Genomic DNA, 27,094 nt, shown 5'->3' on the forward strand with positions numbered 1-27,094 from the left:
CCTCCGCTGCTCAGGTTCCTGCTTATTTCCGTCATCATCGCCGGGTTCAGCACTCGTGCGCTCATATTTCGTCGCGCTCTATCGCCGCCGCGCTCCACTACGCTCGCGGCGCTACACGCGGAAACGAGTAGCACAAAAGCCTGAGCGCGAAAAATTGGCAATCGGGATCGGGAGATAACAACGCGAGCGCACGTTGCCTAGTCTATTCTTTCTCCGTCCTTGCTTTCTCACTCTCTTTTCCACTGCACTCCGCGATGAAGAACGTTGTGACACGCGCTACGAGATAAGAGCTCGCGCTTCTTCTAGCGTTGGCCGTGATGACGCAGGGATGACGATGACTCCTTCCAGGAACCGCGTCCCCGCCGCCGCCTCCGCCGTCGTCGTGGGGACGTTGAAATAATCGCGGCTACGCACCGCGGAGAACGGGAACGCTGGCAACGCCGCGATCCGTGGCGCGACCCACCGAATTTCGAATAATGGCCGCGCTGCCGCCGCCGAACGTTGACCAGAGCACCGCTTCGGTTCCGCGTACTCGGCGTGATCGATCCTCAATGATGACCGACGACGACGACGACGACGACGATGACGACGATGATACTCGGTTCGATCCCTGTCCTCCAGGAAAGCGTGGCTCATAAGACGACGCGTGCACGGCGAACAGCAGCCGCGCTTGGCAACACACAGGGGAAAGAGGGGGCACCACGGTTACTACGTGCCAGACAGAGATAGCGCGGCGGCGAAAACAAACTAAACTCCACCTCGCGCGCGCGATTCCAACGCAAGGCCGCCGTGGAGCAGCTCCTCCGCGCGCAAACGACAGTCAAAAGTACACGATACAAACACTATCGATACCCGCGAAGATTCGCTCTCCTCGAGAGACGATTCCTTTCGGCGTAGCCTCCGAAACGCGATCCGGCAACGTCGCGCGGCCGCACTTGCGCGTGAGTATCCGAGCGACGGCGAGAGAGCGTGTTGCGACGTATCCCGCGCGAATTTCGTGGTCCACCGTGTGGCGATTGTTCGTGACGCGGTCGATCTCTCTCTCTCTCTCTCTCTCTCTCTCTCTCTCTCTTTCGCTTTTCTTTGACGTCTTGCACTCACGCACGACGAGACCCTGCCACGCACAGACGCCGAGACGCGATAACGCAGTCCGTGGTCTCGGAGCGAAGGAATTCCATAGAAAAAGCGCTATTGCACACGGCCCGCAAGCAATATGCCGATTCGCAGTGGGGGAGTCACTCACCGAGTGTGTCGCCTTTGACACCGCGTAAATAAGCACGGAGAATTGCACGCCTTCGCCGTTTCCCGCCAAACAAACGCGACTGTCAAGGCACACGCGCGCGTGGCCCACCCGGGGGGGCTGGCTCTGGAAAGAACGTGTACGGATACGATTACGATTGCGCAGTTACGTGACGTCGTGCACAGACGATACCGTGCGCGATATTCCGGAGTTGCGCAAAGACGCGTACTTAACAGGAAAAGCGCTCTCTAGCGACTGAAGCGTGCTTCTTTCATTGCGAGCAAGCGAACCTCCCGCGCGATTCGGCACTCTCCGCCGCTACTCGGCCCGGCCGTTCGGCTCCGCTCGGCTCGGCGGTTCTTCCTCCTCCCCGTCACCTCCACCGCCGTCAGGCCAATCACGCGGCGAGCGGAGGAACGAAATAACCGCCATTCGCGACGTATAGTCCCCTCGACCTGACTGCGAGTCGCTGCGAGTATACGCGGCAATACGCGGTCACGTCAGACTTGGTCAGACTTGGGCGAAACGTGCGCGGAAAGATTGTACAGGGTACAGTTATCGGGAGAACGCTCCATCCCTACCCATGGGGGCCATGGGAGAACCCGGCCGAGCGGAATGCCAATCGCGATCTCTCTGCGGTCGTGCTCCAATATTCCAGCTTTCAAACTTCGGGGAGGGACGAAATTTGAAGAGTTGACTCGTTAGGTCGGATTCTTAATAGGATTACTTGAGGGGACGATATTATAAGAACTCTGATCGAAAACTGTCTAGTTCTCACGATGAATTTCTTTCAAAAATGAAATTTGTTTCCGTCACGAAATTATCACTAATTTCTCCGTCATTTTAATATTTCATAATACTTGAAGAGATGATATTAAAAGAACAGTGATGAAAAACTGTCCAACTTTCATAACGGGTTTCTTTCGAAAAAAATTGGAAATTTGTCTTCATGAAATTATCTCATTTGAGTAGCAGGTATAGTATTTTTAAAATCTCTTTTTGAAAAGAGAAGAATAAACACTCCTTTATCTTATAAAAGAGGGTATAATTAATATAAATTTAATTCTAACATAATATACTATTAAAAAATATGACTGTGAAAGTAAAATTGTTTTGAGATGTTCTAAACATTTCCACCTACCTACTTGCGTATCTTTAAACCGTCTATCTACATAAAGATTAATTCCTCGGTTGCTTAATATTTTACAATAGAGATATTTTTTGTCGCGAGATGTTGTCTCTTGCTCCTTTCATTCATTTCTCAATTCATGATGTGATTAATGAGACGACGTACAGGATCGGGATCGAAAACGTCGTCGGACGTGTCAAATTAATTTAATTGTGACCTTAATTCGTCGTTTTAATTGTCCTTCACGCACTCGTACTCCCGGATAGCAGTGGCGAAAAGAGAGTGGCGCGTCCCCCTTCGAACGGGAGGGGCATGATGTGGGAAACGGGAAATAAATAGGTCCAGTCTCCAAAACAACACAACGCAATCTTATCGCGTGCGTATATTCGGTGGATTTTCATGTTTGCACGACGCGACGCGTTACGCACGGTGAACTGCTTTGCATACCACTCGGATTATCGCCGACATTTAATACAGCATGATAGACTCGCCACGCGCAGTCCGAAGGACTGAAGGTTACTATGTTGAGCTACTGTAAAGAAATGAGATCATAATTTGTTAAATCCCTCTGATTCGATACGACGTGTCTCAAATGGTTCACTTTAATTTTTGTGTTAATTTAACACGAGATAAATCTGTTGGAAAGTAATACGAATATTAAGCAAAAGTTTACACAAAATGTAATACTTTGACACAATTTGAAATAAATCGTGGAAATATATTATTTCTTTGGTAAAATTATAATATGTTAAATTAACATGTACATTCAGCTTTTATTCATTTATCTTGAAATTTACGCCTTAAAGTTACATTTTTAAAAATATTAAATATTATATATTCACTTACTTATAAGCTGTATTATTTTAACATTCAGAAATTAATTTAACTGAAAATGTTTAAATAACATGATTACATTATGTGAATTAACATTTGGATATGTTAAAAATTTAACACAAGAATGTAACAAGGATCGATTTTAATAGAACATTTTTTGTGTTCTCATTCATTTCTACCTAAAGAAAGTTATCAGTTCGATGTATTATTTACGTAATAGTTTGATATATCGTTTTACGTTTTTTTAATATTAAATAAATCTATTATTAGCATATTTCCTGTGGGAAAATCAACCTCGATTCATTTAATTTATGTTAGTTGATAATGTTGACTATGCTCCAAAATGTAGCTTGATTATTTTGGACTTTTTAGAGCCTGATTCTTCCGATAGTAAAAATATTGAACAATTTTCCAGAGTAATCGGAATCGCAGAAATTGATATAGAGGAGGAAATTTAAAAGTTTTAATTCATAAAATGTCGCACAAAGGTTCTTTGACGTCTTTGGATTTTTCAACGCGACGCTCCGTATGATTCTATGTACGAAACTACAGCGCTCCGTGATGATCGTGCGCTCGTCACAGTACTGCGTGCCATGACATAAAATCAACTGGACGAATCGAGACTTTTCATTGATAATTGTCAATTTACTCCGTTGTGCTCGTCTCGCGCGTGGCACGCGAGGGGGACACCTACGGGAAACAGCTCGGCGCGCTCGTCGACGCTCGGCAGCGAGCAACTCACGACGAGCGAAGTGTAGATAAACGATCCCGGAGTCCAATTGGAGAGAGAGTTTGCCACGCAGCGTTCGATCTTGCTGGTGTGTGTGCGCGTGTATGTGCGTGTGTGCGGCTCAGTCACACACGTCGCCATAACGTGGCGCGAGTATTTCGAATATTCAAACGTGAGTCGAGGATGCCTATCTTTTTTCCAAATCGCATCGTAGCTCGATTAACGATTATAGTCGTAAATGATTATTTTGCATATTTATACAAATTCTTGAAAACGGTATACGTGAGGATTTACTTCTGCTACATTTATCAATGTATTTGTATGAATATGCAGAATTTGTATAAATATGCAAGAATTTGTTTAAATATGCAGAATTATCATTTTAATCGATATAGGATAAAAAACAGCATAAGAATTATTTCTTTTATACGTATAATTATTGACTGTCTTTCAATTCTTCATTACTCGTGTAGGAAAATGTACGAATGCTGTTTGTATACATATTATTATGTTTGTTTTACAATTTAAAAACATTTTTTGCATTAATTTTTATTTAAAGATGTATCTGAGTCATTTTTACAAATCTGTTAATATTTATACTTTAAACAAACTATGTACATATAAAAGTTACGTTTATAACATTCTGTTTTTCAGAAACTTATGGGAGTAATTACGTTAAAACAAATTTAAAAAACCACGCGAGGAATGTAGGATTAATTAAAATTATTTAATAAGATTCTAAATGAGAGAGACGTCACGACGCGCAGGAGGAAATCCGCGTCGGTGCTGCACGCTACTCTGGGGAAACAAAATCCCACGCAGCATCCAGGAAGTGGTGAGGGGTGACACCGGATGCATTTCAATGAGGGGAGACGGGCGAACGGGTTCGCGTAAAACAATTCTTTCTGCGTTTTTGCAGAGACCACCGTCTCTTATTCATTGTCCACCGCAGGAGTGCATTTCAGTGAGGTGTCTGGTTGCACAGGTCGCGTTTTGTAACCTACAATAAAGCGAAAACTCTTCCTGCGATATTTGTTGCCAGATAACATTGATATGTTCCTCAACAAATTTTGTAATAATCGAAGAGTTTGAGGAAGACGATTTATTCATTCAGAGGAAAAGACATAATGATAGAAACACTATAGAGGTGACACTTGTACAAATTTTATATGTAGAATTATGTATATAATTGAATAAACTATTTCATAATTATTATAATTATAAAATAGTTTATTCAACTGTGTGTAAATAATTCTATCTGTAAAACTTGTATAATTTTGTTGTCACCTTTATAGCTGCCATACTGTGTTTTTCTCTGAATATGTAGTTCTAATTATTATGCGGAATGCAATAATTAACTGGAGTAACTAATTTTCTTGTTAGGTTTTTATTTTTTAGTTTCGAATACAATTGTTGACGAAATATTATTTAATTTATCTTTCTTGGATATTAGCTGTCAACAAAGCGTTACTCATGCAGCCTTAAATGAATACGTGTTATTACTACATGATTACTGACGATTAAAAAAACAAACATTTCTCGCCTCATGGACAATGCCTGGATATTATGCGTATATGTATTTGTGAGTCAGCCAGATTGTTTCCAAAGGAAGCTGATGTTTATTCGCAGGCGAGGCGCGCGACCGGAAGGCGCATGGTCGTATCTGTATCGTGTGTTTACCACCGAAAGAGTCACCTGTTTCATCATTTCACTATCAGAACCATGCTCTTACAATTCAGTTGAGGCCGCCGCCGCCGCCGCGTTATCTCATCGCATGCTAACGGGGACAGATTAAACTGCAGCTGCGATAAATCATACTTTTATTGGGCTCAAGGTGGTGGATCGAGATCGAGGTTGAAAACGGATGCACTGTTCTTCAGATGTAAGAAGCCTACTTTCCTCCGAGACATATCGGTATCTGGAGATGAATGTTTCAAGCAGTGATAAATTAGTCAGTTTACATACGCCAGGTCAGAATGTTCAAGCTATTTAAGAATCGGTTAACCCTTCATTACTTATGTGAGATATTCAACCATGAATTTGCTAAATGTTTGAATATTAATTACACACATTACATTATGATTTTTATTATACACATTGTTATACTGTTTATACATTATTTAGCGCAAATTGTTTCACAATTGAAGAATTTTTTTGCATTTATCTTTATCTATAACGAGAGAATTTTCTTTTATAATTCACCCTGAAAATATGGTAGTTGTGGTACAATACAATATATTTTAAAGATTTTTATCATGCACTTCAGTAAAATTGATCAAACTTATTTTATATTTTATTGTAGTTTTATTAATGAATGAGAGAGATTTACATTAAAATTCTTTGAAATACAATGTTGTTCCACGATTGTCATATTTTCAGGATAAATTCTAAAAAAAATTCTTTCCGTGTATCTTTATCTAAAAGATGTATCGTCAATATTTATTTATTTTGTAAATCATCCAAGAGAATAATAAAATTTGAGATGTTGAGGAGTCAGAAATCTTACACGAGTAATTACGTTAAAAAAATCACGTGGATAGAGTTAAACTTCAGTCAACTTTGATCACTGACGCGGAAGTATTATCTGATTTTTATGACTGCGTGGAAATCCTCGTAATATAAAAATATTCACATATTCGAAAATTTTTCTTTCTGAGCATCTGTGATTGTAATCCGTTCACAGAAGGTTCTTTATCGGAAGGATTTTCAATGCTCGGTCAGAATAATGTGTGCGGTATACGTTGTGCGGCAAAATATCTTTTGTCGCCGTCGCGATTGTGCCCACTTCCGTGGGAATTCGCGGAACGGAAGTGCAATTTCTGGCCGGTACCATCGTGGCCAGCTTCCATGGCGGAGCATCGCGAAGAAAAAACGATCTTTAAAGAAACGATGCCAGGTGCAACGCGCACTCTCGCGCCTTCTCACGGCAAAGTACTCACGGATTATTTCGACGAAATCGTGATAGTTGTGGTATCAGCTGTCGCAGTGAGTATTTCACGAAGGAAATAAAGTCAATAATTAAAATTACAAAAATCAATTAGGCAAATGAGAGTGCGGCACGGTACTACTTGATGCACATAAATTTTACGAACGTAATATATTCTAATTACAAACTCAGAGTTTATAATATTTATACACACACACACACACAATATAATTAGAATATATTACGTTTGTATAATTTATATGTATCACGCCGTATTTTTATTTATCTAATCTGCTTGTAATTTTTATTTTAATATTGAAAATACTTTCATCTCGTACTACTTCTCATTTATAATAATTAAAGATTATTCGCAATTGTAAGATGTATTTCTGATCGATAAGGAGTTTTTTTTTTGCGAACTACGTTTTAAATATTGGAAAAGTGTTTATTCTATTCACGATTTTATCAATTTTTCTTCTCTACACTGAAAAAAATTTTCATTGAATGAAATTTTAATAAATATTTATTTAAATAGTTTTAAGTAAATATTTACTAAACATATATATATTTGATAGAAGAACCATTAATTTGATTTAATTATCATTTTTTTATTGAGCAAATATTTATTTACTATGAGTAAATTATTACTTACAATTAGTACTATTAAAAAAATATGTATTAAGATTTAATAAAATTTTTTCAGTATATTCGATTTATAGACGTTTTGCGATAAACGCTGTAGGATATAGTCATTTGTCATTGTAAGATGTTTTATTTTGGTGTAGTATAAATTGGTATAAATTAGATTACGCATATAACTTATGTATAATTGCATTAAGCATCGTAATGCCAAGCGCGCGTATAACAATTCTTTTTTCTTCATTAAACGTAGTCTGAAATGAGAAGGAACGATAAGGGAAACAGATATATAAAATATCGCAATTGTTTTATAATTTTACAGAAATATGTATATATTTTTCTACAGATTTTTCACAAATCCTTTTTTTTAAGCTGCGCGGATGTACTCCATAATATTAAAAATATCGATTGAATAACGTGTATTGCACATTCGTTTATATAGACAATTGAATAATATCACATAATATATGTCATATCGCGTAAAACTATAAATAAATGTAAAAGTATAAATAAGATTAAATAGATACCAAATCGTAGGATTCGGATCGCTTACATACATATACACATATACATGTATATCTCCAGATTTCTCTTTTAATAAATTAATTAAAATTAAGAATTTAGCTTTGGTTTCTTATCTTCGAGATATGATTTGATATCATGTCTTCTTTGACTAGAAACTTAAAAGTCAGTCAATTTGAAAGCATCAACGAGTCGCCACTTTATAAATTCCAGTTTATAAACTGTCATTCTGTAAACATAATTAATTATGTTTTGTAAAATTTTGGGCTCACTATTCTCCCCTTACTTGTAGAAAAAACCGTACTAATATTTTTAGAAAAAATTTATAAATAATTCGTTATTAATAAAAAATGATTTATACGTATTACAAAAAATTTACGTAGTTAATAATTTACTTTCTTATTACGCTTGAAAAACTACAACGTTGTAATTAAAATTTGCTTATCATCAAATAATATCACAATTTGATTCTTTTGCCGCTTTGTTTTTTTTTTTCATCCGTTGATTTGTTAAACGAATTTTTTGCATTATTTTCTGTTTCCTCCGCGCATTCTTCTTTTGAATTTATCCTAATTTATCTTAGATTCAAAACTTCATTTCCTTGTTCATCAAGTGGTACCCATTCGTAACGAATAGGATTCTCCACTGGCCTTCCGCGCAGAAAATCGAAATCCCACTTCTTCATGGCCTACGCATCAATAAACTTTTCATTTTTAAATATCAATCGATGTCTAATTTCTGCAATATTTCACGTATAATTACTTTATCGAGACACAATTATTATATAATGGTGACGATAAATAATTTTAACAATCGTTCGAATTTAATTCATTAAAGAAAATGATTTGTTTCTCACCTCTTCCAATTGTATTCGCCTTTCTTCCAAAATATGATTGTTAATATTCTCACGTTCCTGTGGATTATCGTTGTCACCGTCGTCGAAATTAAGTCTCCTACGCACACGCTGAAGTCGACTGATGTCAATATTCCTGCGTTCTTGCGGATTATCGTTGCCATCACCGTCTGAAGAAAATCTTCTATGCACACAATGGTGTCGGTTGTTGATACCGTCGTCTGAAGAACGTCTACGCACATCACGGCGTTGGTTGTATCGGATGATGCCAATCTCTTCTTCCATTACTAAGCGAGTTCTAAGAAAAATTAAACTTTTTAATAATTAAGTTAGGCGGTCCGCGGTTTTTTATCTAGATTTTGTAATTGATGGAGTTTATGATAAAGAGAGAAAGAGTTAATATTAAAAAATCAACTTTGATTTGAAATCCATTTTATTTGGACTCGTTCGAACTTTTTAAGCATAGATTACTAATTAGGAATTAATATCCTCCCAAATAAAACTTATTGAAATTATAAAATTTATTGAAATCTATCACTATATTCTTCGTCAATGACAGTCAGGTTTAGAAATCGTCGTCACGTTCTTCATCAGCGACAGTTAAATTGAGAAGTGGCAATAAACTCCTGCACAAGTTTCTCACCACTTCCTACTTGGGATTATCTTAAAGAAAGGTGGGAGAAGATCCTTACCCATGCGAAATCAAATCTAAAATCAACATTATGGTGACGACCGTCATCGTCATCGTCGTTATCACTGGATGGAATATGAGTTGTTGTTGATATGATTTAATTACTTGTGGCTTTCTATGGCTCTTGAAATAATTTTAATTACATTTAGATCCAATTGTGAATTTAGAAAAAGTTAATTTGACAAAATGTCCTATTTATGATCAGCAATTTATAATGAACTTTTCGGACATATACCAAGATAAAAGAGTTTTTGTAACAATGTGCAAATAAATGTTTTCCCATCATATTAAAATATAACATTACAAAGTAAGTTTTTGAACTCAAATGTTAAAATCTTTATTAAATAAAAATTGAAAATGAAGAAGAAATTTAAAAATAAAATTTGCTTGTGCCAAAAAAATTTCAAATTATAGACGCAAAGTTAATGTGTACTGATCCAAAGTAATGCGAGTGACTAAATTTATCATGAGTTAATAACTCGCATCGCGAACGTTTTAAAGCTGCGAAATTCAATGAGCCTATTATAATATTTTACACGTAAATTTTACAACTAAATGTCAGCTTATTTTTAAAGCATCTTAAAATTCCGTATTTTTAAAACTGAAATTATGTGGTACAATTTTATGAAAAACCGAATGTACAGTTCTATCTTTTTACATATTATTCTTTGTTTATTATTTGTAATAATCAAAAGTTGAACTGTAGAAATACCCATAACACACCAAAGATTACGCGCTAACCAATTTATGTTTACGTTGTTAGAGATACTTAATCTCAAAGATTCTGTTTTAAATGGGCACGCGTTCTTAGTAATCGTTGTAGGGACGTCTCGTAAAGCTAAGGATCGAATAGACTTTTGAAGTTATACCGGTGTAGTGCCAGAGATAAGGTTTCTTTTCTCTTTGTGCTCCTTACGCTCTTAATGATCGCGAATGAAACACCGCGCTTCTTACGCGCGTTCGTTAACACAAACTGGTTTGATTCGCCGGCTTTTGCCATGAGCCCTAACGAATGAATTCCATGTTATTCGCGTAATTACTATGATGTACAATGGAGCAGGTGATACAGCCGAGTGCATTAACTCCTCAGGTTACATGCAGCGTGTTGCAGGATGACGCAGTACAGTAGCTTCTCTCCGCGCTGCACTGGTCAGGTTAATGCACTTGGGTGTACGTGCTTTCCTTTCTCGGCACATTTCGGCCATACTCACGCGTACGCGGATTGGGAAGATAAATGGGTGCTGCCGGCACTTCGCGAATCGAGGTGCGAGATGACTCGCGAGAGGAAAGGAGAGAGATGAAGAAAAACGAGCGCGCATTGTTGAAATCACTCGAATGGCGTCATGCGGAGTCAGCGATCATCTGATTCGGCATAATATATCGTCGCACCATATTAACTCGAAAATCGCAATCGTCCGAGAACGATATATGTATCTATATTTTTTTCTCGTTTTCTGAAACCGTCGCTGTACTTTTTGCGACGATCCAATTATTGCGGATTTATCGCAGGCATAAATTGCATGCGTCGTTTATTTGGTCGTCTAAAACTGACATTGGCGATTTATCTGGAGCACTGTATGTCGAGTAGACTTAACTGCCGGTATTGGAAGTACTCGTTTGAAATGATACTTTGCACAGCTTCAAAAAAACGTGAAATTATTTATTTGATTTGCGTACTTAGCTTTTCCTAAATCTTAGAAAACGTAAGAAAATTACTTGCATGGAAAGAACGGTTTTGCTGAAATATCTAAAAATTTAATTAAATGATCTGAAAATAACTTTGTTGGATCATTGAAATAATTATATAAGGCGATCAAAATGATTGCTAGAATATTATCAAAACTTTTTGCAACATCATGTTTGAGATTCACATTGAGAAAAATTTTTAGTTGAAAATGGATGAATCAAAACATCTCTAGGACTAAAACTATAACATACAATGGCTACAGAATTATAATAGATTCAATCAGAAAATTTTTATTTGATATGTCCATTTTTAACCAGAATTTCAATTAATGTAATCAGATTTTTTCCAATGCATCGAAATTGTTCTTTCGTATACAATAATATATAGTACATCCAATTCTTTTGATTTGAGAGTTTTGTATTCTAAAGAATTGTTCTCTCTCGCACATTCCTATACGCCTGCAGCCTATCAAACAGGTAGTACGGGTTTATACAAAGGTGCATGCCTTTCTCTGACCCACTTACTTAGTCGTTCGACTATTCCACACAAATATCGAATTGCACAATTGATTTCATCATTCTTAGTTGACACGTGAGAATTCATCACGAAACACGCAAATTATGTTTCTTCCAATTGCACATATTAGTACTGAATTATCAATTCTAAAAAATATAAATATGAATTTAACATAGTACAGTGTTTATATACTCAGTTCCAAAAAAAGCGGTACACTATAAATTTGGAAAAAATTTACCAAATTTCAAATGATCATTTTTGCATGTTGTCACTTTGTCATCCGCCATTTTGAAAATAATGGCCTAGTACAATTCCCATTCAAATAATCTTAAAGTGGACATTTCAAGCTTCATTTTGCTTTTTAAATATATTTTTATCTTCATTATTTACCAAGTTATGATCATTTGAAATTTGGTAAATTTTTCCCAAATTTATAGTGTACCGCTTTTTTTGGAACCGAGTGTATAATTCTCACTGTTAATGTTGATATAAATAACATGGGTTTTAAATCCACATGTTGATGTTGATATTATAATACTGCGTCAACATGGTGAAGATTAAAACACCATATGATATTAAATTCATATTTCTTAGAGATGGAATCAAGAAGGTGAAGAGAGAGATAAAGAAGGGTACAACTTTCATCTTTTCGCGGTTGTTCGGGGATGATATTATTTTACATTTTCTTATGTATAATATTTTTCTTCATGGAAACCAAAAATAATAATAATGACGCTACATTCAAGGTAAAATTTGTTGTTGATCCAACTCTGAATTAGTTTATCGTTGCAACGATGATGAATAAGGATTTTATTAACTTTATTTTACACACACACACACACACACATTCACACACAATGTATCAACTTTTCCTTAAATGTATAAGCGTCATTATTCTGATAATTTTTGGTTTCCATGAAGAAAAATATATAAAAAAATATATAGAAATAAAACAATCCCCAAACGATCACAAAAAAAAATTGTACCCTCTTTTCCCACGCAGCAAAAATATATTCCGAATATATCATATTATCTTACAAACGTTACAATATCTTTAGGCTGTCCTTGTGATATAATTTGGATGTTTGTACTGTATGGGTTCTATTTCATAGATAAAAAGGAAATGCGATATAAAATATTCCGTGCACGATAGACAACTACGGTTAACATATCCGGTGCAACTTCGCGACTTGCAAATTCTATTTCTCATTTTTATTTGTATTCTTCGCACGTCACGCTAATCTAACACTAATCTTGCGACGAAATTACGTCAGAGACAAGTTTCGTAGTTACATTGACAGCAGGTCGAGTATCAGTTGAAAGCAGAAAAGGAAAGTACGCAGAATTAATTAAGGAAACGAATGAAATTCTAGCGGCCACAACTATTATGTCGAGATATGAATCCAGCCTAATCTGTTTGTATATTTCTCTACTCACTTCCTCGGGATAACTTCCTCTTTCATTCAGCCTTTCGCAGATGTGTCTGCAAAACGGTGATAAGGTATCGGCTTTTATCTGGTAGTAATTACACTGGCGAGTGCATTTGATTGAGATCGTTTTTTGTTGCACTCCGTAACTGCTTATTTATCTCGTCTTCACACGTGCGTCTCGTCTTTTGGTTTAACATCGGCCACAACCGGACGCCAGTTCGTACATTTACACCGGATCGATAAACATGTTTTCATCGGGGGTGTGGAATCCAACTGGGGTGATTTTGTGCGCGCGCACATACCCTACGACGAGGGTGAATCGTCAGGGCGCATTCGCAAGGTTTTCGATATAGGATTATCGATAGCACGATACATTTCGATTTGTAGAACCATGGTACACAAAAAAAAAACGTAAGCAGTAAAATGTAAGCACTTGCAAATCTAAAAGATCGATTTACCACTTTCGTTTCTTACTGCTTAAGTTTTTCTGTGTGCCACGTAACACAACTTATACGTTTTTATGCGGAGAGCTTTAACTGGACTCACTGCTCTAATGATAGATTTTTCCAAATAGTCGAATTGTGTTGTTAACTGATTTTGACATATTTCATATAAAATGAAATTTAAAGGAATGCATAACTTTTGACCTACTTCTCGAATTCTAAAAGGATCAATTTTTAAACACGTGTTAATTCAAACAATTTATATTCTCTGAAATCTAAAGAAATATTCTAGCGTTTCTTAAACGATTTGAAAATATTTCTATGAGAAATAATAATGGTACGCAACTTCTTTCCGTGAATACTTGAAACTAATTTACCTCACAATTGCTGATATCAAAATGTCTTGAAATGTAAATGACACTCTCTTGTCTGGCGATATTTATAGAATAACCCGACGGAAGTTGGGAGAACACACATTGAGAGACGCGTCGCGGACTGAGAAACTCTCTCTCCGTTGGCATGCAACTAGTCCCAAGGTAAGACTATTCTATTGCTGCATCTCGGCTGCAGCTCTGACTAGCCTAGATTCACTTAGGCCTCGCGCGAACGACCGCGGACGACAGTGCAAACGCATGCGCGAAAGAACCCGTTAACCGCACGTTTTATTGCGCGGTCATTCATCCTGTAAAGCGAATTTATATCGGCCGATGCCGATGACACATTTTAGCAACTGTTCATCATGATGATGGATGATATTTTTCCGGCGAAGAAATATTGCTCTGGACGTTCCGCGAATCTTGTTGCGATCGCGAGGGCGGGAGGAGCAGAAGGAGGACGGGGATTAGCAAGAAGGTCATATTGAGACTACCTTCGAGAGGCTCGATGAGAATTATCGCGTCACTCTGGGGCGCGCATTTCCGTTCCAGACTAATGTCTTGTTTCGTAGAATCGTTCGGCCGGAATGGAGTTTAATTAACGATACACGTCCGATAATTCGCGCGATGCTATAATGATAGCGCTTTAATTAACAACGTTGCACCATGTTATCTGCGTTGAGGTCCAAGGTTGCAGTTTTCCGAGGAGTACCAGACGGATATCGCCTTTGCAATCGGAAAGAGTAATGTGATCGCGCCGTTTATATATTGGCTCGTAGAATCCGATAGGCGTACGTCGATTGAGCATAACACGAAGATTATTCTGACTCATTGTATCTTATTGAAACGTAGCTTGTCATGATAAGACGCGAAATTGAGAGAAATTTGCGTCGTTTCGCGATAATTGATCTTTCCGCATTTTTAATCTTTCCTCGGTTCACTCAAAACAAAATAAGAAATTGTCAGTTAAGCTGATATATTACGCATTTGTATATTCGTGTATTAAATAATTCAGAAAGATAAGCATATTTAGAAACCCAATAAATTAAAATAAGCATACGTCTATTCGACGAATGAAATTTAAATTGCATTTTTCAAATTATTTTAGAAAATATATTTTATATTTTGTGTATATTTGTTTTAACACAAGGTATATATATCTCTCTACAAGTAAAATAAAATTTAATATTATGCAAACATACGTATACTAATTGTAAGAAAATTAACATTTTTTTAAATATCTCTAAAAATCACAAATGAGAATGAAATTTGAAAAATACTACTTTTACCGTTCATAATTCTTAAAATTATGAGATTACCGTTTGTAACTGCCACTAATTTAAATTTTTTAATTAAACGTAGAGATCACGTTTAATTTTTTAATTGAACGTTTGCGGACTTTGAACTGACTTTGAAGCGCAAAAAAGTTTGACATTAGTTACGGAAAGAATGTTTTTTTTCCGCTTTGCTGAAGCATCTATAAATTTAGATACCAATATAAAAATATATAATCGCACGGAATGCAAGAGATCCGGGTTCGACTCCCGGCCGAGGCATTATTTTTCGCAATAAGTTTTATTACAGTTTTTAAGTTGGGGAATTTGGGGGGATTATTAATATTTTCAAATTTGATTGCGTTGAAAGTCCGACAACCATATCGGCACGCAATTATCATTTCTGAAATTAATTCATTTAAATGAATTTACAATAGTTCAACATCTTAACGTTCTGACCGTTATGGCGCTTCTTAATTTAAAATTATTATGTTTAACATTAGCGGTCTTTCAATCTTATTATTGTTAAAAATATATAATTTTTTTAGATCGAAATAATTAAGTAACACTCGTATTAGTTGTTAGACTGTTAAATTTTTTTGTAACAGTGTAATCATACTTTAAGTGTGTTTTAAATAATTATTTGGATAATTATTTTTAGATTTGTATCTCTAATTAAATTTTTAAATACTTCAGCGAAACTGTTCTTTCCTTATATGTATCTTTGATACAATTCAACCAAGTGTCAGAAGAGCTATCTATATCTCCAATGATAGAATATTTTTTTACAGATAACACAACGGGAAGTGCGACAATAAGAAGCCTTACATGCAGATATTCGCGCAATCATGCAAGAGGAATTCTAAAAAAAGGTAACAGCTGAATCAGCGGTGCGTTTAGAGACGTAGTTTTAAAAACATTCTCCTTCCTTTGGCACGGCACTTCCTACGGCTGGCGACGACCTCTTTAACGGCTCGCAGGCAACCGCCGTTTCATACCGTTTCGAAGGCGGTGTTCCGCATCGTGATTGTTCCGTCGAGGAAACACGAGTAACTAAATCACGCATAAGTTTTTTTTCTCGAGTAAGCCCGCACCTGAACGTTGAACGTCCAAACGTTTTTCACGTCCGATGCTGGTCTTCGCGTTCGACTCGCTCTTTGACTTCAGCCTCGATTCGTCAACGAGACTTTTTCCCTTCACTGCTGATCGAACGAGCTGCGACAAAGCGTACGAACATCTCGAAGACGCGACGTGATTGTCTCGTTTTACGGCAAAAATCTGTGATTTTTCGTCACGGGAGACAAAAATATTCACCGTGAAATTACCAATGATCGATGCTTCTCCGCAGCCTCTTCTCTTCTTTGACGTGGCCACGTCTTTACTTCACGAGTTAAGTCATTCGCACGATGTTGGTTCACGTTATTACGGTGGTCCGCTGATGTCAAACTTATCTTTCTTGATATGTTTGAGAGAAAATAATTTTTCATGTATGAAAATTAATACGTAACCTTGTAGAATCGATTAAAAAGTATAAAGATGTCAACGTGAATGATCTGCTGTTAATTGTTTCACGAGCAGGTTTAACTGACTACGCGCGATACATTGCACGTCTGCGTTACACGACGATGCGCTTATTGTTTCTTTCTTCCTCGCGACAGTTTACGAACTGACTGCATAATAATCTTACAGAGCCATCGATTGCGTAAGTGGAATGCATGCGACGATCGATAACAATGTGGAGTAATAATAATAATATTTACTATCGTTTTAGCACCGCTATTGGTCATTGCAAAATGGTTATGGTATACATATTGCATAAATGATTTGCGATAAGTGTCTTTTTTAATAATTAAAAAAACGCGATCATACGAAATTAATAAGGATAACTTGTCTTTCTCTTATAAAATTAGAAAATGTATGTTATTTTTAACGTATTTCATGTGTCTTAAACGGTCCATCAAATTTTCGTGATTTACATGTAATTTATTTTAATTACACTTTAATACATTGTAATTTATTACAAGATAAATATATTAGAAAATAACATGAATATTACAAAAAAATTAACAAAGAATATCATACTGACACAATTTGTAAAAAAATTGTGGAAGTATATTTTTTTAATGTAATTAACATCATGTTAAATTAACATCTTATTCATATATCTTGGAATTTACGTTTTAAAATATAAATTCACTTACTCTCATAAACTGTTACTTTAACACTAAATGTTGACTTTAATACAAAATGTTCAAAGAACACAATCACGTTATGTTAACAAATACAAAATATTTTCTGTGTGAGGTTCCGTGTGCCTTAAATGAAGTTGAAGATACTTGTTGTTGAAGAAGAAGGTCATAGATAAGATCAGGACGCAAAAAAGATTAACTAGGAAAAAGAATCATTAATGCGGGCAAGATTCGAAAAATCCGACTTGCGCAGCCGCGCGTATAATGCGGTTCTTTCGTTCTGCGCCTCGACACCTGTGTGAAAGAAGATTCCCCCGAGTAAATTCGCTCACCCCTGCCCGCCAAGGAGTCGTATGAAAAAGTAGAGAGGGTTCGACTGATGCCCAGTAATTATTCCGCTTGAGTTACCGAGCAAACGGACGGGCCCTTAACGCCCCGAAGAAATTTCTACCGGACGGTCCCCTCGTGGCGAAGAAGTCATTTGCATCTCTTACCACGAGAAAAGATTTCCGATGCCATTCGAGATAGAACTAAGCTAGCGTGGCGAAACATTGCGTGATCCGAAACGCCGCCTAGCAACTATTCGCTTGTTTCGCAAGCTAAGTAGGGGTTTTTGTACATTATCTCTTACACAATACAATTGTACTGTGTGCATGAATATAGAAACCAAACGATGTTAGAACAACGCATTTTTTTACATCTTTTTATTAGAAATCAACAGTTCTTGCCATGAGTGTATCCAATATTTCAGTCAGGAGGAGCCAAAAGTTTATAATAATATATATCTTCACATAAAACTTTATATTAAAATTAACCTTTGAGGATTTTTAGTGAACTTTCTTACAAATAACCCGTGAGCCACACATTGGCTAATTAGAGTTTAATTTTTCGTCGTAAAAATGATTTTCATAATTTAATCGTTTCTCCTTGTCTAAATTTAGGAAGGAAGGGGCAAACGGCCGTTCTTGTGTACACTCATGATTTTTTCTTTGTCATATTCTTAAAAAGATGTTTTGTTTGTTTTCTTTAATACCGTAAGACTTATTGGCTGTGACTTATTTAGCTTAGTATCGTGTGCGACTAGCATGAGTATTTTTAGCTTGACGTCTGCCTAATCAATATTAATGTTCGAATAGTACATGACTGACCGTAGAGAATAAAATACCTGTTAATGAACTTCTTTACAATTTTATCGTTTTTTTCATTTCGATGTTATATCTTTCCGATTAATAATTCCGTAAGAAAATTTAATTTTATCAAAAAATTTTATTACACTACTCGACGAAAGGTTTGTTTCGGTTCGCGAATAAAACGCAATATGCGTAATATTAATTAAAGCTGATAGCTAATAATGTTATCGAAAACTATTTCACCTTGTGCGCGTTCTTGACTTCGTTTCTTATCGCGGATCGTAAAAATTGCGTGCACCCGGCACTCAAGTATCGACGTTATTAACTTGTCGCTAATGCGTTTCAGATTTGCTCGATAGCACGCGACCACATTCGTTTTGCATTCTATCCGATAGTAATCATCAATATCAAATTATACACTTCAACAAAAAAATCACTTTTCTTTTCCCCGAAGTGCCGTAGTACAGACCCTGAAGATTTTTTCGCATCGAACACGATACCGTTGACAAAATTTGCATAGCACATTAGAATTTTGAGTAAATTGGAATGAAATGGGCTAAGAACGCTATTTTCTCTCATTTTATTCCAATTTATTCAAAGATTTATTCTGATTAATTTACGCATGAAATTCATAAAGATTTCCGAACTGCTTCTCTTTTTATCTTTCTTAAATTTTCACGTGATTTCCAATTATGTTCTTTTCGGACACGCATTCGGAATCTTTCTAATTTGCATCCAAAATCACGTGCCTTAATTTCGATGTTGGGGGAGTCAGCTGTGCCCTCCTTCTTTAGCAGGCAACGAACCCCGAGCGATTCTTATGAATGGAATGCATATTCATTCAATTTCTGCGCGGTGCACGTGTTGTCTTCTACGGATCCGACATATGCTAAAAATCTTTCTCGCGCCAACTGTCGCTTCCTGCATAAATCCACGGACCTTGAAATGTATTCTTTTCGCGAAGAGAAATCACCCCAGTCACGCTCTGTTCGACAAGGAAGAGACTCGCGCGAGAAAGAGAACAGCCATTGGGTGTAGGAAGTAAGTCAAGCGTTTGATGTACCTTTCCGGAAAATCATTGTAGATTGTAAGGCGTTGAAGATTGTGCCAACGACCTGTAATTTTTTATATATTCTAAGAAATTTACTGGGATATTTAATATTTTTTCAAGAATGCAAGAAAAATAGGTGAGATAAAAATGCAGATAAATAAATAAATTGTTTTCTATCAAGAATATTTTACACATTGCCATACATTTTATTTAAAGGATTTAAAATTTCTTTCTTCATGCTCAGTTATATAACTCTTCTTTTATCTTATAATGACTACAGCTCATAAAAATTTTATACTGAATTGTTTGCATTGTATTATTATCTCTTTTCATTGTCAAACTTTTTATATTATATATATACTAATCATTAAATACAATTTATAGCGCGAACGTTTGTGATACCTTCTGCTTACTATCATTATTAATTTATTTATTAACTACGCTATTTTGAATGTATTAATCAAGTTAGAAATCAAATCAGCATTTAGCTGCAGTTTTATCTTTTGTCTGTAATTAATATTTGTATTTATATTTATACTATGTATAAATGATGATACGTACTTAGTATGTATCATTTAGTGCCTGTTTATATTTGCATTCGATAAAATTATTATTATTATTATTATATTTGATATAAAAATGTATGACAACATGAGTCTGAGGCCGAAGAAAAACCTTAAGGAATCATATGGTTTTAACTGAAGGGTGCATGCGTTTTTAACGAACTTCCCCCCTAAGATTTAAAGTTAGTCTGCGGCGTCACCCCTCCATGCTTTCTGCTGTACAACTGTGGTTTAAATCGGTATAAAAAAAGGAACCCTCCCCTCGATCCAGCGGGAATATTTCCTGTCGGATGTTTTCATCCAGCAGTCGCGACGTTTCTAAGAGAGGAAAGTTACGCGAGAAAAGTCGAAGCACGTAGCCTCATGTGTGTTCAATCTGTCTTCGCCACAAGCTACCACCAACTGTAGTCGTTTATAAGTAGCGAAGAGAGACCGCGGGATAGACGAAGAAATCACAGAATGCTCGGAAAAAGTGAATCACTGCTAGATATTAACGGAGATTCCGTTTCTTCATATGAAAAAATAAAAATAGAAGAATATATAAAAGAATTTATATATATATATAATATTATACTATCAAGCTCTATTAATTTATAAATTATTAAAGAAAACAATGCAAATTGAAATATAATGTTGAAATGTCAAAAAACCTTACATAATTAATTACGTTAAAAAAAATCATGTGAGTGTAATGTAAAGTTAATAACATTTTATATTTTACACGTAATTATTTGGATGATTTTAAATAAAATACGTAATTTTCGATGTCAATAGAAAATACGGAACGTATGTTCCGTAAACAAGCGTTATTAAAAAGTCCTTCACCTCGTGGTATCTGTATCCCACGTAAAAATGCGAACTAGAAATTATTGTAGCATCATGGAGATTTCTTCAACGCTCTCTTGTTCCTATGTCGATGATCACTATCGGCCAGTTAATTATATCTTGGGATCCCCTTTAATAATTAACGTTACGGCACGCAATACAATCTGCATTTTGTTGAGCGGTATAATCTCTATATCGCGTGAAGCGTCTTTCTAAATATACATATTTCTCCTCATTTGATTATTTTTTTTCCATGTACGTTCGGTTATTCAGTTAAGTTTATCTATGAAATTCACGGTCCGTGACATTGTTTGGAAAAACACGTTCCGCATCATTTAAACATAATTTATGATAACTTGTTTCATTGTGTTTTCTGCATTTTTATTCAGGACTTCGGGCTATCGACATTTTTTTCTGGATTCAAGACAACCACCCACAATTTCTATCTTTGGATCACGTGCTACTAGACGAAAATAGATTTACGTAGGTCGCGGAATATCGTTTAGTAGTTTATTTAGCGTTCGCGTAACGTATGTACATTTGCGGTAGGTCAGTGACGTCTGTGTGTCCCACGCTTTAAAGAGATTAAGAAAGAGACGACGATTCTTTTGTAATTTTAACAAGGTTGAGAACGAAGTGAAACTGCATATTTTTGTTGAACTCGTTTTGACTTTCATTTCCGGTTGCGATTTGAGCCTCTCTTTCTAGTACATTTATTGAACTTATCTTTAAAAGTTATATTTTCTTGTCCATATATAACAGTTCAATACTTTTCAGGTTTAGAAGTAATTATTTTTATTATTCAAGTATTTGTGTATTTTTTATTAACAATGCAATAGTATAAAAATTCTATTTAATAATGATATAATACATGCATTTTTAGAAAAGTTTTTTTATTGAAAATGAACGAATCAGAAGATTCTGATGATGTTAATTAGAATTCTGGTTATCTCAATTAGAATTATATAATAGAAAATTTAATTAAAAAATTCTGATTTTTTTATCCATTCTTAATCAGAATTTCAATAAATGCAATCGAACTCTTTTTTCAGTTGGGATAGAATATTTAAGGTAATGGCTGGCGGCGAAAACGTAGAATGCATCCGATGAATTTTATAACAGATACATGAGGCACGAGCGCAGCACTTAGCACTTTCGGCACATTCTCGTTCAGATTCACAAATATTTATTCTTGCACTGTCTGGAACTCGAAAGATTCGAGCATTCGTCGGTGATCTTTTTCCCGTCACAATGGTACGATACACGGCGGAAATGTCGGTGTTGATTCGAGAAATAAAAATCAATACACATTTTTAAACGTGATAGAGAAGAAGACCGATTTCTCGCACTTAAGTTGCTTTAATATAAAAACTCTCGCTTGTCAGTTTTTCATATTTCTTGTTTTATTCGTATTTCTGTACGCATAAAGCATTACTAGCAAGGTAAGAGGATATAATTATCATTCACGTTCCCACCCAAGAATATTCACAGAGAACATAGCGCAGTATACCAATACATATAAATTTTAATTGCTTGTAATTGCTTGAGTACACGCGTACAGGGAATTCGCATTTATACCGCGAGGGTGTACTTGATCCGATCGTAGGTCAAGATTACATGATACGAGTTACTTTCCTTTCCTTTTCGTATCTTTATTAAATTATCATAGCAATCTTTATTATTTTGCTTTGCTAAATAATTGCTGCAATTTGTAACAGGAGAAATATTTTTAGGACAAGTTTTACGCAACATAAATAAGCGAAAAGCACTAGTCTCAAGTTAGCTATTTGAATTGCTTTTCATTTTGTTTCCTATCAATCATTTATATAATATAATTGGATATTCGCATTATATGTATATTTAATATTATAAAGGCACTTGTTTAAATTGAAATTATCTTTCGTTAATTTTTATAAGATTATTAAGTATTGTAACTATAAGTATACATATGCAATTAAAAAAAGATCTTTTTATTCTTTTATTACTTTTTAAGGCATTATCATTAAAGGTTAAAAATATTACTCAATGGGGAAATATAAGCTCTCCTCTTTTTAGCGCAATTTCCGACCGCGAGTACTCTCGCTGCGATATTATAAGGTGTCACACAAGCATGGACGTATTGTTCTATCGTCGATGACGTGGATACTTTCTTGATATCAAGGAAAGATGGCGTAAAGAGGAGAGTTCGTGGATGCCGTCTCGTCGAAATTTAAAACCTTTGCAGCGCAATCACTTTCTTCATTGTCGCAAGAAATCTAAGACCACTGTCCTGAATCCGAGGAGCGCAGCGCCGGAAAGGTCCGACCAATGGTGTAACGTTACATTAGCTGTTAAATCCCGTATGTAACACTAGTCACGTGCAACCCCCTTCACTCTTCTTTCTCAGATCCTCACGTACGTTCTCGATTTGTCTTGATTTATCTCTCCTTACGAATTACGCCGGAGAGAATGATTAACAGAATCACTCGTTCTGTGTAGTACATTTCGATATGGTACTTTTCATGAATCGATATCTGCTTTTGCGTAGATTCGACGCGATACTACGACGCGCGACGCAATGTCCAGCTCATTGTCGTACGCATAACGGGAACATATAAACTCATGAGATCGCTTCGTATGATTGTAGTGAGATATCGGATAAATGTGTGTGTCACACGGAGAAAAAGGATTTGCTATGAACGCAAAAGGGATTGCAAAATGTGTTTGTCAAATTTCTTTGCTGTTTATAGCAAACAAATTTGCATATTTAACAAATATTTTGCATTTGATGCAAATAATCTTTTGTAGCGAGTAAAAAAAATTGCGTATTAATTTGTATTTGTTACTAATATAATTGTAATTATGACAACGTATATTTGCCCACGTTTTGCATTTACACTGATACACGCTCCTCGCCCTGATGAAGCGAACGGCAAGGTTCACGAAACGTTGTCTTTGTCAAATCCCCTGTGTGGATTTCCGATCCTATTATTAGGTCATAGTACCATGCATATGAGTTTAGCTTAAAGCCCAGTGTCCACAATGCTAGAAATCCGTCCGAGATCTCGGATGAAGAAAGAATTGACCAATCGCATTGATCATGTGACTAAATTGTTTAAATGTGATTGGTTAATTCTTTCTCTTTCCGAGATCTCGGACCAATTTCTAGCATCGTGGACACAAGGCTTTAGAGCCTCTTCGGGGACAGAAGGTTTGTTCGCGTCGCAAGCTCCAACATGTTCCAACGTGCTCCTACCCATAGTTCCTACTCACTCTATCAAGCGCATTGGAGTGAGTAAAAGCTATGGTAGGAGCCAGTGTTGGAACAGATACCGTTTGAATGGTATCTAGATATAGATATAGGTATTGTGTGGGAAAAGTATTTAGATATAAGTATAGATACATTTTTTTACAATTATCTAGGTATAGATACAGATATAAATAAAAAGTATCTGAAAATTTAGATATTTTTTAGGTACTTTCAACAAAAAAAGAAGAAAAAATGGGGGAAAACAGAAAAAGTAGAAGTAATAAGCAACGTAAATTAAATATCACATTTTGTTTGTTTATTTTAACAAAACCCAGACGATAACACTAAAATCGGTTTCATTAATAGTTTTAAATAAATATCGAGTATTATTTAGTTTTACATGCATATGCATATCTACAAAACTGATAAATCATAAAATTAATTCTACTAATTATCAATTTCTTACCCTTGATTACATAAATTTTTAGTTTTAATGACCAGCTTTAACCATAAGAATATCGATCTTTAATTAGTATATCAGCGCATAGGTACTAGTACTAGATTGCTAATTTCTGAGTTGATTTAATATGCTTTTCAACAAGCGACACAGATGACACGGTACGAGGCACAGTGTACCATTACATCCTTGTTGTTCGTCAATGTTAAACAAGGATGAGATGATCACTGTGTTATAGTGTGTCGCTTGTAGGAAGGCACTCTTAATGGCGACGACAGTATTTGTGTATAAATACCTTGTATCTATGTATCTAAAACTTAAAAGATACCGTATCAAAAAGTAACTAGGATATAGGTATCTCCGCCTATAAGGATCTAGGTAATGCACTTAGGTACAGCTAAAGTATCTAGATACTGTATCTAGATACTTTTACTTAGATACGTTCCAACACTGGTAGGAGCATATTGGTACATATTGGAGCATGCGACGCGAACAAACCTAGAGGCTCGCTTATGTTTTTTTGAATTTGATAGTAGTGGAATTCTACTCTTCAAAGTTTCAACACTCGAGGGGACAGTTTAACGCCGAATCCGAACGGCGAACGCGAAAAATCGCGTATGCGAGGCGCAGGTGAGATCGAACCCGGATCCATAGATTGCGAGTCGATCGCACTGAGCGGCGAGCCACTCGGCACTCCTCACGAAATGTTGACATTAGCAATGAATATGATATGATATAACTTGCAAATCTTCTGGCATCTCTGAAGTAAAGACCTATGAAAAACTCAAAAGTATTATATTATATTATACTTCATTGTAAATATGTTTCATATATTGCAAATTTTGTTAATATACATGTAATAATAAAATAAAAGGAAGGAATTCTATTTTACTTTATTTTAATTAATTAATTTAATCTCATCTTAATCTTTGTCTCCAAATATTACATATATGCAATTATATATGTTTTGCTTATTTAACAAATATATTTATTTTTATTGTAACTGTAGTAAATCTTGATTGTTGGATTAACAAATATAAGTCGATAAATTTTATTTGTTACACCTGCAAATAATTTTGCGATCCCTATATTCGCAAATGGAATTTGCCGTTGCGGCAAAGGATTAGCGATCATAGCAAATTTTTTCTCTCCGTGCATATTTACTCCAGATATTGTACGTGACCGAACAAGCATCTGCATATCCCATTAAAATGCGGTACATGTATCAAGATATATTAAGATTTAAAATAACCGCTGATGCGATGATTAATATTAATTGAAGTTTCAACTAAGGACGGTATTCATTGTTCGTTCTTATTTTAAAAACATTTTAAGTAATGCCTTAAGATGCTAATATGGCTTTTTGATTTAGATTATATTTAGGACAGTCTTAAATATAAGAATTGATTATATAAATATCGTATTCATTTTAAATCGTATTCATTGTCGGTTCTTATTTTAAGATTGTCTCAAGTAATATCTTAAGATGTTAAACCGTTGCAACTGATGTAACGAAATGTAGTGAAAAACCAAAATTTTAAAAAGTTAAGATATTTAGTTTGCCCTATATTACTGAAAATCTCATTGACTTTAATTCTTCTGACCCCTTTACAGTTAACTGATTGATCTATATTTTGCCACGGTGAAGCTACGGTCTTTGAATCTATTGTCGAAAACAAAATCTGAAAAAGTTTAAGCCGTTTTTAATTTTGCAAGTGGATAATCGAATGGATAGACATATGGTCGAACCAACACTGTAAAATTATAAAATAGTTTGCTGCAATGCTTAATAATAAGTATGTGATTGGTTTATATTATCTTAAAACACACACACACACACACACACACACACACACACACACACACTCTCTCTCTCTCTCTCTCTCTCTCTCTCTCTCTCTCTCAAAAGTAAAGAGCTCCATAACTTGTAAAGGAATTAAGTATTTTTCAAAATAGTCTAATATTTAAATTTATTGCACTCTTAGCATTAAAGATCCAATTTCGACCGTTATGGGCCTTTATTTCCTATTGATTGTGCATTGTACTCTTCTTTTTGTTATATTATGCAAATAACTTTAACTCACCTATGTGTGCCTTGCAGTGTTAATAAGATTTTATCGTAAATTGTATATAAGAGAATCACGAGAACCAGCGCAACTGTAAATTATTGAAAACTGTTGAGGCTATAGATTCTTGAAAATTATATTATATGATTATTGATTATAATACTGAGTTATTAAAATTCGCAGTCGAACCGATCATCGCAAGTTTCTGACATCGACTGACGCTCTTTGTGCTTCTCTGTGCCTTAACGAGAACGGCGCATTCCACGGGCATTTCTGTTACTGTGTTTTGGTTTCCA

At 35.7% G+C, this 27,094-nt stretch overlaps 2 protein-coding genes across 6 annotated transcripts in view; both read right to left on the minus strand.

Annotated features, from left to right (window-relative positions):
* Nucleotides 1-1,506, minus strand: part of dap (cyclin-dependent kinase inhibitor dacapo) — a 9,936-nt gene extending 8,430 nt beyond the window's left edge. Inside the window, exon 1 of the mRNA XM_018452111.1 lies at nucleotides 8-1,506. Within this exon, the coding sequence (XP_018307613.1) occupies nucleotides 8-65 (58 nt within the window). The 5' untranslated portion in view covers nucleotides 66-1,506. The remainder of the gene's footprint in view (nucleotides 1-7) is intronic.
* A 6,993-nt stretch (nucleotides 1,507-8,499) lies between these two features.
* LOC108725246 (uncharacterized) lies at nucleotides 8,500-26,856 on the minus strand. Of its 5 annotated transcripts, none has more exons than XM_018452137.1 (4): nucleotides 14,018-14,202; nucleotides 13,205-13,500; nucleotides 8,877-9,171; nucleotides 8,500-8,708 (listed from the first exon to the last, which is right to left on the minus strand). In XM_018452137.1, exons 2-4 carry the CDS (start codon nucleotides 13,228-13,230, stop codon nucleotides 8,595-8,597), a joined length of 435 nt encoding a protein of 144 aa, XP_018307639.1. In that variant the 5' UTR covers nucleotides 13,231-13,500; nucleotides 14,018-14,202; the 3' UTR covers nucleotides 8,500-8,594. The 5 variants fall into 5 exon arrangements, with proteins under 5 accessions (XP_018307639.1, XP_018307641.1, XP_018307643.1 ...); XM_018452139.1 differs by having other exon boundaries at nucleotides 8,877-9,160; nucleotides 14,018-14,201; XM_018452141.1 differs by lacking the exons at nucleotides 13,205-13,500; nucleotides 14,018-14,202 and adding an exon at nucleotides 26,817-26,856 and having other exon boundaries at nucleotides 8,877-9,160.
* Between the last annotated feature and the right edge of the window lie 238 nt (nucleotides 26,857-27,094).

The sequence above is a fragment of the Mycetomoellerius zeteki genome, unplaced genomic scaffold (assembly GCF_001594055.1).
Source record: "Mycetomoellerius zeteki isolate Tzet28-1 unplaced genomic scaffold, Tzet1.0 scaffold332, whole genome shotgun sequence".
Lineage (NCBI taxonomy): Eukaryota > Metazoa > Arthropoda > Insecta > Hymenoptera > Formicidae > Mycetomoellerius > Mycetomoellerius zeteki.